General features: G+C 42.6%; 1 protein-coding gene across 2 annotated transcripts in view; it reads left to right on the forward strand.

Moving 5' to 3' along the window:
* The window catches only part of LOC309548976 (isoaspartyl peptidase/L-asparaginase-like), a 105,088-nt gene that overhangs the window by 11,606 nt on the left and 73,889 nt on the right, over positions 1-19,593 (forward strand). Inside the window, exons 1-2 of one of the 2 annotated variants that reach the window (XM_082248911.1) lie at positions 10,539-10,623; positions 14,739-14,945. In XM_082248911.1, coding sequence (XP_082105037.1) covers positions 14,753-14,945 — 193 coding nt within the window. In that variant the 5' untranslated portion in view covers positions 10,539-10,623; positions 14,739-14,752. Of the gene's footprint in view, positions 1-10,538; positions 10,624-14,738; positions 14,946-19,593 lie in introns of those variants that run through there. The other variant, XM_082248910.1, reaches the window with a different exon arrangement.

The following is a 19,593-nucleotide window of genomic DNA, read 5'->3' on the forward strand; positions in this document are numbered from 1 at the left end:
TCTTAATGATGCATTTTATTGATATTATTTATGTATTTTATTGAATTTAGCGGTGACATTTTAGTTTTTTAAATTTCCTTTCCCAGTCCCCATTAGCAAGCGCTATTCAATCTCAATTAGTTTGGGGTTTATTTGTTTCTATTCATTCTATACACACTATAGCAGTTGCTTTCTCTTAGCTTATTAATTCTACCCCACCCATTAGCCTTCCTAGGCGCAAAGAATACACTCTATTGAGTATATTTAATATCCATTATTCTGCACTGATTTTATTTAATAAATATATATATTTTTGCACAAAATTGTATTCCTCTTATCTTCAGGTTAGCGCCAATAAACAATCTCGAGTTTTCGTTGATTTATGGAAATAAGTTTAGAATCTCCTTACTTGTAGATCCTTGCTTATTTGCATAAATATACACTGTTTATCAGAGCAGTATAAACATTCTGACAAATGGAAAGTATAAAAAGGCAAATGCAAAAAACTTGCCATGAATAGGAAGCTGAAACTTCCAGAAACTATTCCAAGAACAGGCTTTTTGGATACAACCCAAACAACGTAAAACCAACACAATATCTACATTTCCATCTATTAGTGACCAGGAAGCCAACCCAGAATCCCAAGGTATCCCATGTAAACATGTAACCTTACTGAAAATGTGGATATAACAGGGGAACTTAGGATACCATGTGGGGCATCTATCCTTTGGGAAATGAGAAATCCAAAATTTTGAGTGGTCACCTGAACACAAATCTGCTAATCTGCTCTGCTAGCTGGAGACAACTGTCTAAGAATGGATCTCTTTTATTTTGTGTCAATAAGAAAGAAGTGAAGTAACTCCCTCAAATAGGGACACTGATGACAAAACAATAAAGTGGAAGTGACAATAAATGTTTTGGCCTTAGATACACTAAACCATTATAGTGCACCCCCGTAAAAGCCGCTAGTTCGGTAATTCCTCAGGAGTTATTCTTCTTTCACTAAACTTAGTGGTGTAATACCTCAACCACTCTGACACACCCTTTACACAAATAAACCACACCATTTTAAAATGTCCTTGAGTAAACAAAGACAAGGTTATACAACTTTAGTCACTTGCCGTACGTCGTTTTGCCTGTACAGACCCCCCCCCCCCCCCCCCCGAATGCTGCAGATCCTGATACTCGGGGCCTGGTGATCATGTGATTACAATGTCAGCAAAGCTGGTAATAATCAATATGATTCATACCAGCTTTGCTTTCTTTGCTAGTGAGCTGTGATTGGCCCACAGCTATCACATGGTACCTGGGCCACTCACAGCACCCTGTACCATTTGATTAGCTGTAACCAATCACAGATCACTAGTATTCACAGCTGTCATGAACTTAACTGATTCATGACAGTTGAAAGCATTCCTGGTACAATCAAAGTGTAAAAAAAAAAAAAGGAATTAAACCTGATCAAACCCCCCCCCCCCCCGAATATCAATGAACTAATTACTCTGATGAAAGTATTTAAAAAAAAATGGTAAATGAAAATAAAAAATAAAGAAATGTGTTAAAAAATTGAAAAAAAAAAACATAATTGAATTACAAATTGAATTCAACTGAATTGAATAAAAAAATATTTACATTCGTTTTTTTAACATGCAACACTTTTTAATTAGAGTATAGTATCAAGTCAATTAAACTCCTGGGACATTGATCTAGTCAGTCAGTAAAGTAGCAGAGGGGGTTGTTAATCAGTTTCAGCTGCTTTAGTGTTAATTAAATTACCAATAGGTGCACTAGACGGTGCATTTGGCTAGGGTCAGTGTCACTACTGGTAGCATGAGACGATTTCTGGACCTTATAGAGGTTGCACAGGCAGTCCAACTCCTCCAGGATGGCACATCAATATGTGCCATTGCCAGAAGGCTTGCTGTGTCTACCAGCACAGTCTCAAGAGCATTGTGGAGGTTCCAGGAGACAGGCAGTTACTCTAGGAGAGTTGGACAGGGCCGTAGAAGGTTTTTAACCCATCAGCAGGATTGGTATCTGCTCCTTTGTGCAAAGAGGAACAGGATAAGCACTGCCAGAGCCCTACAAAATTACCTCCAGCAGGCCACTGGTGTGAATGTTTCTGACCAAACAATCAGAAACAGACTTCATGAGGGTTCCCTGAGGGCCTGACTTCCTCTAGTGGGCCTGTGCTCACTGCCCCACACCATGTAGCTCAATTGAACATTGGCAAGTCCCCCACTGGCGCCCTGTGCTTTTCACAGTTGAGAGCAGGTTGACCCTGAACAGGTTACAGACGTGAAAGCGTCTGTAGAATCCACTGAGAAATTTATGCTGCCTGTACACAGTTCAGCATGACCGGTTTGGTGGTGGGTCAGTGATGGTCTGGGGAGGCATATTCATGGGGGATGCACAGACCTCTACAGTCTAGAGACAATGGCACCCTGACTGCCGTTAGGTATCAGGATGAAATCCTTGGGCCCATTGTCAGACCCTACACTGGTGCAGTAGGTCCTGGGTTCATCCTGGTGCATGACAATGCCCGACCTCATGTGGCGAGAGTATGCAGCCAGTTCCGGGAGGATAAAAAAATTGATATCATTGAATGGCCCCACGCTCGCCTTGCCTAAATCCAAAAGAACACCTCTGGGACATTATGTTTCAGTCCTTTCAACGCCATCTGTGTGCGTGTGAAGAACAGAGCCGCTCAGCCGGCACTAGAGGAAGCAGAGCCAATGCTTCCTGTATAGCACTGGCTCCTGTCACAGGCAGAGTGATACCATATGTACTCTCCCTCCGCCTGTGACAGGTGCGATACAGGAAGCTCTGCTCACTACTGCAGCCTCATGCTTCCTCTAGTTCCACTCTTGTCACAGATTTACACTGATGCTCATAGATGGATGGAGGATCAGGAACCATCCAGCAGTATACACCAGTAGTACTAGCCAGAAGTACCAGCCAGTAAAACCATCCAGCAGTACCCACCAACAGTACCAGCCATCAGTACCCATCAGCAATACTGGCCAGCAGTACCCACCAGCAGTACCCACCAGCAGTATCAGCCAGCAGTACCCATCAGCAGTACTAGCCAGTAGTACCCATCAGCAGTACTAGCCAGTAGTACCCACCAGCAGTACCGGCAATTAGTACCCACCAGTAGTACCAGCCAGCAGTATCCGCCCGTAATACCAGCCAGCAGTACCCACCAACAGTACCAGCCAGCAGTACCCACCAGCAGTACCCACCAATAGTACCCCCCCCAGCAGTACCCCCCACCAGTAAAACCAGCCAGCAGTACCAGACAGCAGTACCCACCAGCAGTACCAGCTAGTAGTACATGCCAGCAGTATCCACCAGAAGTACCAGCCAGCAGTACCAGCCAGCAGTACCAGCTAGCAGTACTTGCCAGCAATACCAGCCAGCAGTACCAGCCAGTAATGACAGCCAGTTGTACCAGCCAGGTAGTACCCACCAGCAGTACCAGCCAGCAGAAACTCGCCAGCAGTACCAGCCAGCAGTATCTGCCAGTAGTACCCACCAGCAATACCGGCAATTAGTACCCACCAGTAATACCAGCCAGCAGTACCTGCCAGTAGTACCATCCAGCAGTATCCGCCAGTAATACCAGCCAGCAGTACCCACCAATTATTACTGTGTAAACTGCTACCATTACTAGGCTTTATTACTGCGTAAACTAGCACCAATACTAGACTTTATTACTGTGTAAACTGACATCAATACTAGGCTTTATTACTGCGTAAACTGGCACCAATACTAGGGGTTATTACTGCGTAAACTGTCACCAATACTAGGCTTTATTACTGTGTAAACTGGAATCAATACTAGACATTATTACTGCTTAAAATGGCACCAATACTAGGCTTTATTACTGCGTATCCTGGCACCAATACTAGGGGCTATTACTGCATGAACTGGCACCAATACTAGGCTTTATTACTGTGTAAATTGGCACCAATACCAGGCTTTATTCCTGCAGTAAACTGGCACCAATACAAGGCTGTATTACTGCGTAAACTGGCACCAAGACTAGGGACTATTACTGCGTAAACTGTTTGCTGAAATTGCTTTAAGCTATATAGAAAAGCTTTTGAGAGTTTCCCTCTTTCTAGGATCTGAAACATATACAGTACCTGAAGGAAGAAAGGAAAACTCTTGAAAGCTTGTCTTTTAACCTTTTCACCCCCTTTCAGTAAATTATTTTTTTTTATTGTTTTTATTTGTACAGAATTGAGAAAACAAAAGGGCAGCATTAAAGATTTCTTCTCAAAGGCTTCCAGTAAAAAAATCACTGAGTCTGCAAGTTGCTCATCTCAGCGTGAGCCTCCGCTTCAGCAGGATGACCCAGTGTCCTCTGCAGAAACTATGCCAGTCATTAACTTAGCTGTAGTGGACTTAGTTACTGAAGATATAGCTGCTGATGTTGATGAGGGAATTCTTCTACTAGAATGTTGGGACCAGAATTAGTGGCTAGAATTTAAAAAAGTACCCTTGGCTGTTTGTAGAAAATAGCCTTTCAGGATGCAATGTGTGTCGTGAGGTTAAACCCCTTGGAGTGTCTGTTTCACAGGGTGTATCTATTTCAAAAGAATGGAGCACTGGTATGATTACTCCATATGGCAAAACAAAAAAGATCACTGTGTAAAAAAAAACATATACATAAGATTTCAGAAGCACATGTAAAGGCAGGAGATATTCAAACTGTATCTTGGAGATTTTGCAATCCAACATTGCAGAACAGCAGAAGCATACGTTTGCATCCACCACTGAAGTATTTTGCACTGCCTACTTTTCTGCAAAACAAAATCGCCCTTTCACAGACTTCTGAGATATTATCAGCGTGCAAATTGCAAATGGTGAAGGCTTAGGATGTATTCTCTATAGTGAGTATATAGCTGCACAAATAATAGATTACATTGCCAGTGAAATGAGAAAAAAGCTTTGCAAGGCAATTGTTAAACAGGTTCCAAAAATGTCTGTATATTTTGATAAATCTACTACAGTTTCTTCACATTCAGTGTTAATTGTTTATAATTGTGCCTCTGTTAACGGAAAATACCCAGTCACTTTCTTTCTTGATTTGCCTAAAGCAGATGCACAGTCTATTGAAGTCCCTCTTCTAGCTTGTCTTTCCAAACCACGTTCAGTAATGACTTTCTTGCTAAAAACGTGATTGGGGTTTGTAGAGATGGTGCAAGTGTAATGCTTGGAAGAAAGTCAGGTGTTCTGGAACGACTTAGGCCCCTTTCACACAGGGGAGTCCGTCGGCGGGCTGAGCAGGCTGATGGCTGCTCTGTCTCAGCGCTATGTGCAGAGACAGAGCTGTCAGGTCCCTGCTGTTCTCTATGGGGGAATCGGATGGGAACGGACCATCTGTGGGGCATCATCAAATGGAAGGTGGAGGAGCGCAAGGTCTCTAACATCCACCAGTTCCATGATGTCATCATGAGGAGTGGAAGAGGACTCCAGTGGCAACCTGTGAAGCTCTAGTGATGAACTCCATGTCCAAGAGGGTTAATGCAGAGCTTGGAAATAATGGTGGCCACACAAAAAATTTACACTTAAGGCCCAGTTTGGAAATTTTAATTTAGGGGTGTACTCACTTTTGTTGCCAGCAGTTTAGACATTAATGGCTGTATGTTGAGTTATTTTGAGGGGACAGCAAATTTACACTGTTATACAAGCTGTACACTCACTACTTTACATTGTAGCAAAGTGTCATTTCTTCAGTGTTGTCACATGAAAAGATATAATGTAATATTTACCAAAATATGAGGGATATACTCCCTTTTGTGAGATACTGTCGATAGGTACATTAGGAGCCTGTGGCTTATACAGTAGTACCAGCTTAGTATACTAGGATCTTATATTTATATTAATTTAAAATTCAGTTCCTATGGATTATTTCTACTGTATGTTTTTTTGCTGAAAGCTCTATGTAAGGGCCCCTTATGAGAGCCCCAAGCCTTCTGCGTTCTCCTTCTCTCTTTATACATATGTTTATTTAAATTTATATTTTTATTTTATCTTATTACTTGTACTTTTGATTTATTTTTTTCAATATACATACGCTAGAAGCTCTTCTAGGCTTTAATGGTGTTTTATATCGCAAGGTACCATTGAGCCTCATAATTCTACTACTGATCCCCTATGCATCATCCACCATAGAATACACAATGCAGTTATGTTGTACATTGTTTAGGTTGATGCAGAGATTCTGTGCAGCTAGGTCTACATTACTATATATCTGAATTGTTTTAATTTAGTACAGGTAGCATTGTGGGACCCTGCAGCAACTATTAGAAGGCTGCAAGATATTTGTTTCTCCCTTTCTTTGCTGGCACATCTATGCTAGAATTCTGAGTTGTATATAGATATACTGTAGCTTAATTGGTACTATGGCAATTCTTGTCCTCTCTCTGCCTCTAGTGTTCAACCACCACAACATGGAAGACTTCACCAGCTCAGAAGTGATGTCACGGTACATCTGAAGTGAGGCTTGGAGTGCATTTCCAGCCAGATCTTCCAGATTTTTACATTGGTATGCGTTCCAGACATTCCTGGAATGCCATTCTGGATTCCCTTCGGGAAAATCTATCTACCTAATTACATGCTGGCTCTAAAAACACTTGAGAATCCATACCTACAGATGTATGTGCACTTAGGAAACTAAAGATCATGTTGTCAGCAAATTGGATGTTGTTCTGCTAGCTGCTGTAATTCATCATGGTACTTCTGTTCATTCAGGGTATGTAAATATAGTATTAGATTATTGTGTGTGTAAGTGTGTGTATATATTTATATGTGCCTTTACAGGCACATTAACTTTAAAGCCACCCCAGTCTAAATCCGTAGGGTTCAATATTGATTCCCCCCCCCCCCCCCTTTTCAGCTATAACAGCTTAATCTCTTCTGGGAAGGCTGTCCACAAGGTTTAGGAGTGTGTCTATGGGAATGTTCGACCATTCTTCCAGAAGCACATTTGTGAGACCAGGCACTGATGTGGACTGGCTCGCAGTCTCCTCTTTAATTCATCCCAAAGGTATTCTATCGGGTTGAAGTCAGGACTCTGTGCAGGCCAGTCAAGTTCTGCCACCTGAAACTCGCTCATCCATGTCTTTATGGACCTTGCTTTGTGCACTGGTGAGCAGTCATATTGGAACAGGAAGGGCCAACTCCAAACTGTTCCCACAAAGTTGGGAACATAAAAATTGTCCTAGTATGCTGACACCTTAAGAGTTCCTTTTACTGGAACTAAGGGACCAAACCCAACCCCTGAAAAACAACCCCACACCATAATCCCTCTTTCGCCAAATGATTTGAATCAGTGCATAAAGCAAGGTCCATAAAGACATTGATGAGCGAGTTTGGTGTGGGAGAACTTGACTGGCCTGTACAGAGTCCTGACCTCCAACTGATAGAACACCTTTGGGTTGAATTTGAGCGAAGACTGCTAGCCAGGCCTTCTCATCCAACATCAGTGCCTGACCTCACAAATGTGCTTTGGGAAGAATGGTCAAACATTCCCATAGACACACTCCTAAACATTGTTGACAGCCTTCCCAGAAGAGTTAAAGCTGTTATAGCTGTAAAAGGTGGGCCAACTCCATATTAATCCCTACAGACTAAGACTGGAATGCCATTAAAGTTCATGTGCGTGTAAAGGCAGGCATCCCAATACCTTTGACAATATAGTGTATGTATTTTTTTTATCCTCCATTTGCCAGCAACTTCAGCTTTTGGTTGTTTTTTGGGTCAGCCATTGCACTGTTTTTGCTCTCAGTGGGCTGATCCCTTTCTCCCCCGCCCCTTTTTGACTTGTCCCCATCCATTCAAGGGGAGGTGTTCCAAGCTCTCACGTCGTGTATGAGAGTTTAAATTTTGTGGAAGGAACTTGTGTGGTTTGCTCTGAAGAGGAACAGGTTGCCTTCAAAATGAGGGATCCCTATGAAGTCCCCCTGCACTCTGGAGTGTGCCATGTCTAGGACCACTGGGCTATAGATGAGTAGCTAAATGAGTGATTTTAATTCACATGCTTGTGAGTATGCTCTTGTTGATCCTAAGAGTTTGTCCTCTTTTGTTTTGTTTTTTGTAGCGGCTCCCTCTTACCTGTGCTCTTCTCCTCTTGCTCACGGCCGAAGCAGGGGAATCCCACAGCGTCTCTGGGCTCCAGGGGCAACTGCTTTTGACTTTTTATGCTTTGCACAAACTCCTCTTTTGTGAGTGCATTTTTAATCATTTAATAAATCTTGTTCACCTTGTTTACTACACTATGGTGGTTGTGCTTGTCTTTTCTCTTTTGTTTTCACAGTGTCATAACAATCACCCATGGCTGCTTCAAGCTGCACATTCTAATTAGTAATTAGTGACAATGTGTATAGTCAATTGGGCTACTCGCCTCATTGTTTATATTTTGTCTTTCAGTTTTTACTTTGTAACTTCTGCAATTATCTTTTATAGTTTGCTACATTGCCACACATACATTTTCTTGAGTTCCTTTTATTCATACCATTAAGGTCATTGCTACCACACTTGGCACATTTCAAACAGGCTTTGTCCTCTGAAGAGCACCCTGCAGTGGATCGCTTTTCAGAGGGCAATTGACAGGGACCACTCCTATCACTGGGTGTTCACAGTGCATTTGAGTTTACTTTCATTCACTTTGGATCACAGTCTGGGAAGAGGCCCCACCCACCTCCCATCACTGATGAGGCATGATCAACTGTTGTCACCATTAGGAAGCCAGTCCAGAGCAATAATGTGCAGCCAATGTTGGAACAAGTGCATGTAGACAGTAATTACCAGAAGGAAGCTGGAGGAGATCCGCAGTACTGGTAAATACAGTATTTTACGAAACCAAGAGAAAATGTGCATGATACAGAATGCTTTAGCAAACTAAATGTCGTCAAATTAGCATTTAAATACACTTTATAAACTGGATCTGGGATCACACTATTCACTGACCCAAGCTTCAAACCTTTCAACTCTGCAGACCACTTGGTCTTTTTTCTGCCGTCACTGTTCTATGACTTACAAACCCATACTTTAAAGCTTTCACTTGCTCATGGACCCAAACTTTAAAGCTCTCAAAGGCCCATAGACCCATGCTTTAAAGATCTCCCTGACTCATGAACCCAGGCTTCAAACCTCTCACAGATTCTCAGAACTATGTGGTAAACCTTTAATGAAGGAAACAAGGGGTACCTATTCCCATACTCCGCAAGGAATAGCAACACTGGGCCCTCTATAGTTCACAGTGACTTGCTGGGTTACAGTGGCTGTTGTTTTAGAGCAATTCGTGTCTGAGGCTCCAGTTCTGGCACACCCAAGAAACTGTAGAAGAGTCACCTCCATAAGATTATATTAATGTGAACCTGAGCTGACCTAAATGTTTTCTAAGGTAAGAACCGTGCTAAAGTATAGCACATTGTAGTATCTGCGCAAATCTGTGTTAGTATTCAAATCGATCCGTGCACAACTCCTAATCTAAAGCCCCGTACACACGTACCGATTGTCGGCCGCAAATATTCGGCCGCCGAACGATCGGCCGATTGTGGGCTTGTTAGTATGATGCTTCCGACAGCCGACAGCGCATTTTCGGCCGAACAGAATCTGTCCTGCAGGCATTAAAATTTTTGTACGCCGACAACAGAACGGCCGATTGTGCGTCAGTCAGTACAGATTTCGGCGGACAATCAGCAGATTTGCAAGACTGGGCATGCTCAGAGAAGAAAAAAGACACGGAAAGTTAACCATCACATGACATCACTTCTGTAGTCGGCTGTTGTTGGCCGACAAAATTCGTGTGCAGTCTTTTGCACTTTTCAGCGGACACGACAGCCCGGGGACAAAAGACGGCCGATCGTTCAGCCGACGATCGGTACGTGTGTACGGGGCTTAAATGTGAGCAGCTGATTGACAGGGAATGGGGTTTATGGCACTAAAAGGAAGGAAATATTCTGAATTGAGACCAATATCAAAGTCCACTAAGGCTGGGTTCACACTGGCCGCGGCTCACAGCAGAGGTGCTTCTCTGTTCTCCATTTGACGTGCGAATCAGGTCCAAATTTTTGGATAAATTCCCACCTGAAACAGGCCAGAAGACACACAAGACCCTTTTCGATTGTGGACTGTGGCCATCCTGGAGCTGTGTGAACCGGCTCTATTGAGAGTCAGTCACACTCTCCAGTAATGCGAATTGGATGCCTGCATCCAATTCGCATCAGTGTGAACCCAGTCTTACAGTCTGAGTCTAGAATTCATGGAGACTATCCTTTAAAATAATTACTAAATTACATACTTGGAAACCAAATTATATTTAAAATCATCATGTAAACCAAACATTTAAGTGTCTGCTTATTAGTGGTTCATATGTAAAGCTTTTCACCATAGATTTACTATAATACTGTCTTACTGTGATCAATTGAAAACATTGGGACATTCTGCATGAGAAAGAATTTGTATACTGCTCACACTGAACTCTTTGAACTTTAGCTATAGTATTACATACTCATGATTTCATTTCTATTTTAGTATGCTGGTTGTAACACATGTATGCATCAAGCTGGTTGCTGTAGGAAGAGAATATGAAAATTGCAAGAGTGTGCTAAATTGGATAACTTTGCGGTAAAAAGTGTATACATCTTTTTATGTTTTTTATTGTAATAACATTTTATGATAGCTGTATTATAATGTTTAAAGTGTGTGCGTGTGTGTGTATTCCTGGAAGCCATTACCAACCTCACTAAACCAATGTCTGCTAATAGCCTTGGGGCTGCTTGCCTTATTACATGAGCATTTCTGCTATACCTAATGCCCAGTATAATGGCTGATATGTTACATTTAGCGTTCATGCAAAAGAGTTGTAAATTGCGGCACTTTTCTAAAGCTAGGATGAAGGGTAAGGCTAAATAGACCTAAAACTCAAGGTACTACACAATTGTGCTACACAGAAAAAAATCAATTTTAAAATTGTAATTTTTCGTTTTACAATGGTCTGTTTTATATAGCTCGTAGCCCTTTAAGTAAACCAGATAGGAATGCCAGATAAACATAAAGCTGACAGTCAATAATTAACAGGTTTGACTGCTTTTGAGGAAAATGCACACGGCATAATGTTTTAGTTTAACAGCAACATTGTGTAACTGCTGGAAAGATCGAAATGTTTTGAATGAATCCTACAAAAATATTATTCGAAAAAGCTGCAGGTAATTTACTTTCACTGCTATATCAGGTATGTTACATCGCATTAGGTATTCGCCCATTTTTGAGGTTTCTGAAGCAAACTGTAGTTGCTATAGAAAAGTACGTATTTATATTATTATACAGAATTTATATAGCACCAACAGTTTGCACAGCGCTTTACAAAATGAAGGCAGACATTACAGTTACAATAAAATTTGGCACAAGAGGAATCAGAAGGTCCTGCTCGAACAAAGAGCATGGGGAGCTGGGCACTGCCATAGGGGAAATGTTCAATGCAAAAATAAGGGAAAAACACTATACAGTGGGGAGGGGGCCCTCTTTTTTTGTAACTTCGAGGGTGATATTGGAAAAACACTATTCTTTTCAATTACATGCTTGGGAGATGTATTTAAAGAGGAAGTAAACTCTCCTTTGCAACTTTTACCTATAGGTAAGCCTATGATAAGGCTTACCTATAGGTACTGTAAATATCTCCCAAACATGTACCGTTTAGGAGATATTTACCTTACATGCAGCCAGTGACGTCACTGGCGCATGCGCTCTGAAGGAACGGCCGCTGGTGCCGTTCCATCAGAGCCCCGTGCTGTGACCGTCGGCTCCTGTGCGCGTGCGCGGGAGTGACGTCACCGCGGCTCCGGACAATCAGATGGCCGGATGCCGCGATGTTCAGTCGCCCGTCATACAGGTAAGCGGGTGGCATGGCGGGGGCTCGTTCTAAGGTAAGTATTTCATAATTAGCTAGTATGCGATGCATACTAGCTCATTATGTGTTTCTCTTTCAGGTTGAAAAAAAAAAAATACATTTTATGGGTTTACAACCTCTTTAAGCTGTATTTGGTATTACAAAACAGTATGATTATCCCTGACAGCATCAACAACACAGTATTTTGGTACCACATAATTTTAATTAGTATTTGATTATTTTACTTTTACATTTTTTCCAGTACCCCAAATTGAATAAAAGGGCTTTTTAGTTAGTTTTGGCTGCAACACCTATTTTTTATTTTTTTTTATCCAGCTGTAATAGGCCCCAATTGAAGGTGAATGTAGCAGCCACAAAAGATCCTTAAAGCTTTAGAAAATCCCTTGATGTTTTACCAATTGGTCAGTGCAAAACAGTTTCATAGTATAGTGTGTGTTTTTTTTACACATTACCCGGGTGTATTTGTCTGAAAGTTTAGCAAAATGACAAAACAAAGCGAACTAAAGCACTTCAAATTCATAAAATAACATTCCAGAGATGAGGCAGATTTTATCCTGAGATAGAAAAGTAAAGTGCAATATTTCAGATACAGAGCCACACATGCAGTTCACAATCAGAGTAAGCAAGCCACTTGATTGGATTGCAATGTAAGAGGGAGAGACAAGGCAGTTTTTGCCATGAATTTAAAAAATAGTGTTTACTATTTCAGAGGCAACAGTTTGGCGTTTTTTACAGACAATTGATGAAGAAATTAGATTTTTTTACATTTTTTTTTTTATTGGATATGTTTTATAGCAGGAAGTAAAAAAATATTTTTGTCCTCAAAATTGTTGCTCTTCTTTTGTTTATAGCGCAAAAAAAGTAAAAAAAAAAAAAAAAAAAAAACGCAGAGGTGATCAAATACCACCAAAAGAAAGCTCTATTTGTGGGAAAGAATGGACATCAATTTTATTTGGGTAAAGCGTCGTATGACCGGCCACTAGTCAGTTAAAGTAACGCAGCGCCGTACCGCAAAAAATATCTGGTCATAGGGGTGTGTTAAAACCTTCCGGGGCTGAAGTGGTTAAAAACAAAAACTAAAAGTTTTTTTTGTTTTTTGGTATTTTATTTGCTTATTTACCAAAAAATAAAAACCCAGTGGTGATTAAACACCACCAAAATAAAGCGCTATCTGTCTAAAAAAAAATTAAAAACATGTCATTAGGGTACAATGTTGTGTGATTGAGTAATTGTCATTCAAAGTATGACAGTGCTAAAAGCTGAAAAATGGCCCATACTGGAAGGTGGTGAAAGTGTCCGGACTTGAGGTGACTAAGAACTAGTGAAAGGCAGTGTTTACCTGCTTATTTAAGGTAGTGTTTAGCAGACTAATTGACACCTTGACAAAGTCTACATAGAAGTGGAAGAATCCGGTCAGTGTAATTTCCCCCTTTGTGTGTACATGGCACCCACAGCCTCTCAGGATTCCAGGTAGATGACGACAGACCTCATGGTGTTCAGCCCTCCATACAAAGCAGAGACAACAGGATGACGCACAGTGTGGCTGCATTCAGTGAGCACAAAAAACTTGATACACTGCTCTATGGCACAGGACTCCTTATCTCATTGATAACCCGGTATCTTGAGTGTGCTTTATATACATATATATGTAACACAGTGACAGTGTAGCTCAGCATTTTGGCATTACCTTGTCAGCAGAAGCCTTGGGATCAGCAAAATATTGCTATGCGTTTCACCTTACTTACTTGCTGGCTTGTATCTATCTATCCTGCCATTGTCAGTGCCTGTTCACATGCTCATTGCAGTTTGCTTTCACTGTGTAATGACCACTATGAAGACATGCTGTTTATCTGGGACTTTCCAAGTAATGATTTGATACACAATGAGCTACATTTATTTATGACAGGTTGCTTGACAAAAGCCCGAAATATTGTACAGACTTGAAGCAACCTATGTAGACATCTTTAATAGCTTGCAGTTTACAATGGAGAGACCAGGCAGGCTTTTATCAACAAATAAAATTAGAGTGTATTATATCACAGAAAAAGGCCTCAACTATTGTACAGGCTCCAAACACTATACTGTATAGTCAGCTTTAGAAAGCCACAGTTTCAGAGGGAAAGAGCAAGAAAGCTGGAATGGGTGCAAGGATTTCATCCCAATACCTAATAACAGTCAGGGTGCCCTTGTCGAGCCTGTAGAGGACTGTGTGCACATTTTAGAGTGGCCTTTATTGTGGCCAGCCTAAGGCTGCATTCACACTTGAGCGTAGCGTTTTACCGCGATTTTACAGGCGTTTTTTTGAGGCATTTTTGGAGGCAGGCATTGACATGATATCAAAAACGCTGGTAATCAGCCCAAAAAGAAGCTCATATACTTTTTTCAGCTACAGGCATTTTGCAAAACGCTCAGATGTGAACAGGGGCCATTTAAATGAATGGGGTTTTACTTGTTGGGCGTTTTGGAACGTTTTTTTTAGCTGAAAAACACTCAAAAACGCCCAGGTGTGAATGGGGCCTTAGGCAATAATCATGCTGTCTAATCAGCATCTTGATATGCCACACCTGTGAGGTGGATGGATTATCTCGGCAAAGGAGAAGTGCTCACTAACACAGATTTGTGAACAATATTTGAGAGTAATAGGCCTTTTGTGTACTTAGAAAGTCTTAGATCTTTAACTTCAGCTCATGAAAAATGGAGGCAAAAACAAAAGTTTTGATTTTTTTTATAATTTTGTTTAGTGTGTGTGTGTGTATGTTATATATAGTCACATATAAGAAAGCAATGGAAGGTTGTATGTTTCCTTTTTCTAAAAAAAAATGTTATGTTTCAGTTCAAATAAAAGAAATGGACATCAAGCCAGTTATTGTAGTCCATGGAGGAGCATGGGCAATACCAGATGATCTGGCAGAGAGCAGCAAGGACGGTGTTAGATATGCAGCAAAGTGTGGATTTTCTGTACTAGCAAATGGTGGAGGAGCTGTTCAAGCTGTGGAATGTGCTGTGCAAATGCTGGAAAACAACCCAGTATTTGATGCAGGTATGTTTATGTGAAAAGCGAATGTTCCTGCCTCTTTATCATGTTTTAATAAGAACATGTGTAAAAGGGTCTTTAATACTAACTTTGATTTCTAAAAAGGCTATTGTAGGTATTAGCCATTAATTGGAAAATGTCAAGTCTAGGAGGAATTGAGGCTATAAAATACCATATTGCAGCCTCCCAGTGCATTTGTTTATTTGTTGGAAATGTTTATTTAATGCTCTCAGCATTTTATCATGCAAAATATTTAGGTACATGCACAAGTTCTTGCTTCGGAAGCCTAAAGTCTGATTAGATAGACTGATTAAAATTCAGTCGGTTCAGCAGAAAACTGCCAAATTTCGATCCATCTATGGGCAGGCTAGTTGTACTGAAGTTGCTCTATCAATCGCCGTCAGTAAAACCAGCCTGTCAGGTTTTTCTCATCCGGTGGCAGTGATCATTATATTCTAATGGTGAGAAAACTTCTGCTGTCAGAATACAATAACGCAGCAGGAGGGATTCCCTAAAAGAACACTAATTGTGTTGATGGGGGAATTCGACAATTTACTTTCTTTCAACCCATGGTTGAAGGAAAGAAAATTGCATAATCTATGGCTTGCTTAACACTTTCCCACCTGGCCTATAGAACAATGACAGCCAGGCCATAGGACGTCTTTCCAGAATGCTCCTCTTGTGCGCCTACTGGGCCACACAGCATGACCGCACAGTTTGTCATTCAAAATGCAACAGTGCTGAATACTGAAAATTGGCCTGGGCAGGAAGGGGGTAAAAGTACCCAGAACTGAAGTGGTTAAGTCTTCCATATTTGGAAATCTTTGAAAAGGGAGGTAATGGCCAAAGGTGTAAGGAGTCTGTAGTAATTACAATTTGGATATCTTAATAAAATGCGATAATGATAAAGATTAATTCATGAAGTGAGCCATTAAGCCAACTGCCACTGACAGGATCAAGAAGGTTCCCAATCCTTCAATATTAGTATGCACAAGCAGGGCCGCCATCAGGGGGGTACAGGCAGTACTGGTGTAAGGGGCCCCCGAGCCTCAGAGGGGCCCGGCGGGGACTGCTTCCCTTACACTTAAAATTTTTTTTTCTCTGAACTTCCGACCGCCACCCGCACCCGACCCCCCCTCCCCCCGCCACGGGGGGGGGAGATTATGGGATAATACTGCAGCTGCTGTTTGTATTGTACGTGTCTGTGGGGGTGGGGGCGTTCTAATCATCACCAGCAAGATCGTCGCCGCACGCCCCCCACCCCCACCGCTGCTGCCGTCTGACTGAGGAGGAGAGGAGAGAAGAAATCCCTGCAATTTGCATACAGGCTTCCGAGTGGCCGTAGATCCTGGCTGGCAAGTAGCTGATTGGCCAGCACTCAGCATGGGGGTGGAGTTATCACTGTGCAGGAGGAAGTGTCCCCAGCCCTCGCAGTACATGCAGCAGAAAGAAGATCATCGTGGATGGTAAGTAAGTGACTGAACTTTGAATGTGCTGCCTGCTGCTTGTTCACCTGTTCTTTTGTTTGGACTCCTGGGACACAGACAGAGACAGACTCCAGACGTGATGATGGAGTTGCATTGTAAAAATGGCTGGGGATGATTCTATGTGGGGAAAGGAATTACACTGTGGAGAGCCTCTTCACTTAGTAACTCTCACTTCCACCCAGAATCATCCTCATCCATTTTCACAATGCAACTCCATCATCCCCCATCCCTGCCCGGGGGGGGGGATACACTGCATTGAAGGGGGCACGCACACACACTGGTCTCAGGGGTCTCACATTCTCAGGGGGCCTGTACGCTAGTCACTACATTCTCAGGGGGCCTGTACACTAGTCACTACATTCTCAGGGGACCTGTACGCTAGTCACTACATTCTCAGGGGGGCTTTACGCTTGTCACTACATTCTCAGAGGACCTGTACGCTAGTCAATACATTCTCAGGGGACCTGTACGCTGGTCACTACATTCTCAGGGGGGCTGTACGCTAGTCACTACATTCTCAGGGGGCCTGTACGCTGGTCACTAAATTCTCAGGGGGCCTATAATAATGTTTGTTTCATGCCTGTTAAATTTAATTTCTAAGGAGAATAAAGGTATTGTGCTTTAGTCAATCAAGAGTTGTTTTATTGTTTGATTCATGTATGAAAGAGGAAATATCTAAGATAAGGGAGGGTTGTATTCCCTAAGTCTCGGTTCACACTGCAGCGGCACGACTTTCGGGGCGACCTGTGAAGTCGCGTGCACCGCGACTTTGGCACGACTTGCACGGACTTCATAAAATGAATGTCTATGCAAGTCGCTCCAGGTCGCCCCGAAGTAGTACAGGAACCTTTTTCGCTTGTGTCGCTCCTATTAGAATGGCTCCTGTACTGAACAATGGGAGCGGGAGGACCACGACTTGTCAGGCTGACAAGTCGCGGTCCAAGTCGGACTAGTGTGAATGGAGTCTTACTGTTAAATATTGAAAGCACTGATGACTTGTAATACACTTTTCATTTCCATATATTAAGTTGTAAGAGTGCTAAAATAAAAGTGGGTGCACTGAAGGACTTGGTAATATGGCCAGTGGGCAGATTTGGTGGGACGGCCAGTGGGCGGGTCATGGGGAAGATTGGTGGTCAAGCACCGGGGGGCCCAGTCCTAAAGCTGTGTAAGGGGCCCCAAAATTTCTGATGGCTGCCCTGTGCACAAGGATCTGCAATAGGATCTGCCCCACTCAGAGTTACTCTGTAATGGTCAGGACCAGCACAATGCAATGACCGCAGAATGCAATGTGTCTTTTTAAAAAAAAATATATATAATGAATATATAGAACTATACACTTTATTAAAAAATATTACAAAAAGTATTGGGATGCCCTGCCTTTCCACGCACATGAACTTTAATGGGATCCCAGTCTTAGTCTGTAGGGTTCAATATTAGGTTGGCCCACCCTTTGCAGCTATAACAGATTCAACTCTTCTGGGAAGGCTGTCCACAAGGTTTAGGAGTGTGTCTATGGGAATGTTTGACCATTCTTCCAGAAGTGCATTTGTGAGGTCAGGCAATGTCTGAGGTCAGGACCCGGTGCAGGCAAGTCAAGTTCCTCCACCCCAAACTTGCTCATCCATGTCTTTATGAACTTTGCTTCGTGCACTGGTGCGCAGTTATGTTAGAACAGGAAGGCGCAATCCCCAAAATGTTCCCACAAAGTTGAGAGCATGAAATTGTCCAAAATGTCTTGGTATGCTGATGCCTTAAGAGTTCCCTTCACTGGAACTAAGGGGCCATGTCCTACCCCTGAAAAACAACCCCGCACTATAAGCCTCCCTCCACCAAATGATTTGGAGGGCGGCCCAATACTTTTGGCAATATAGTGTGAATAAGCAAGTTTGGAGTGAAGGAACTTGACTGACCTGTGCAGAGTCCTGACCTTAACCCAACACCTTTGGGATGAATTAGAGTAGAGACTGTGAGCCAGGCCTTCTCGTCCAACATCAGTTCCTGACCTCACAAATGTGCTTCTGGAAGAATGGTCAAACATTCCCATAGACACACTCCTAAACCTTGTGGACAGCCTTACCAGAAGAGTTGAAGCTGTTATAGCTGCAAAGGGTGTGCCAGCTCAATATTTAACCCTTCGGACCAGTAATAGCCCCTAGTATTGGTGCCAGTTTATGCAGTAATAGCCCCTAGTATTTGTGACAGTTTACGTGGTAATAGCCCCTAGTATTGGTGCCAGTATACGCAGTAATAACCCCTAGTATTGGTGCCAGTTTACGCAAAAATAAAGCCTAGTATTAGTGGCAGTTTACGCAGTAATAAAGCCCAGTGTTGGTGCCAGGTTACGCAGTAATAAAGCGTAATATTGGTGCCAGTTTACGCAGTAATAAAGTCTAGTATTGGAGCCAGTTTACGGAGTAATAAAGCCTAGTATTGGTGCCAGTTTACGCAGCAATAAAGCCTATAATTGATGCCAATGCGCTCAGCATGGAGGAGGTAGGGAAGAATAGTGAGACCTGCCAACACAGTGATAAGCGGTCTTAACACTTTTATCAACTTCATGGGAGATCTTTATCATTTCCCCATGGGTCTCCTGATGCGCTACAGTACAGCGTACCTCTCCATCCAGGACTCCTTCCCTCTGCCACACACTGTGGCAAAACTTAGGGGAAAGGCTGCTACAGCGCACCTCTCCATCTGGGACTCATGCCTCTAGAGCAGGGGTGCCCAACCTTTTGAGGAGTGAGGGCTACTTAAGTGATTTGGTAACCAGTCACGGGCCACAATGAGTAAAGTGGGCAGATGACAGGTCTGTGCCCACTCAGCATATGCCGAGCAGACACTGACACAGCCCGCCGATCCGATCCACCCAGACAGACAGATCCCCTTCTGTTTTTTTAAGTTGATCGGATTGGGGACAAAAGTCTGTTTATATCTGCCGCTCTATAGAGGTGAATGGAGGGTCTGATTGGGTCCACCTGAAAAAACAGGCAGACCCAATAGGATCGATCATGTGAAAGGGGCCTAAGGCTACTTTCACACAGATGCACTGCGGTTTACCTGCAACTGACCTCAATCTTCACTTCTTCCTCAGGATTCCTGCTGGTATCACTGGCTGCTGCTGTCCCCCAGGTGGGTACGGCTGATGGCTGCTGCTGGCTGTCCTA

Source organism: Pelophylax lessonae, assembly GCF_965119305.1.
Source record: "Pelophylax lessonae genome assembly, chromosome: 3".
Classification (NCBI taxonomy): domain Eukaryota; kingdom Metazoa; phylum Chordata; class Amphibia; order Anura; family Ranidae; genus Pelophylax; species Pelophylax lessonae.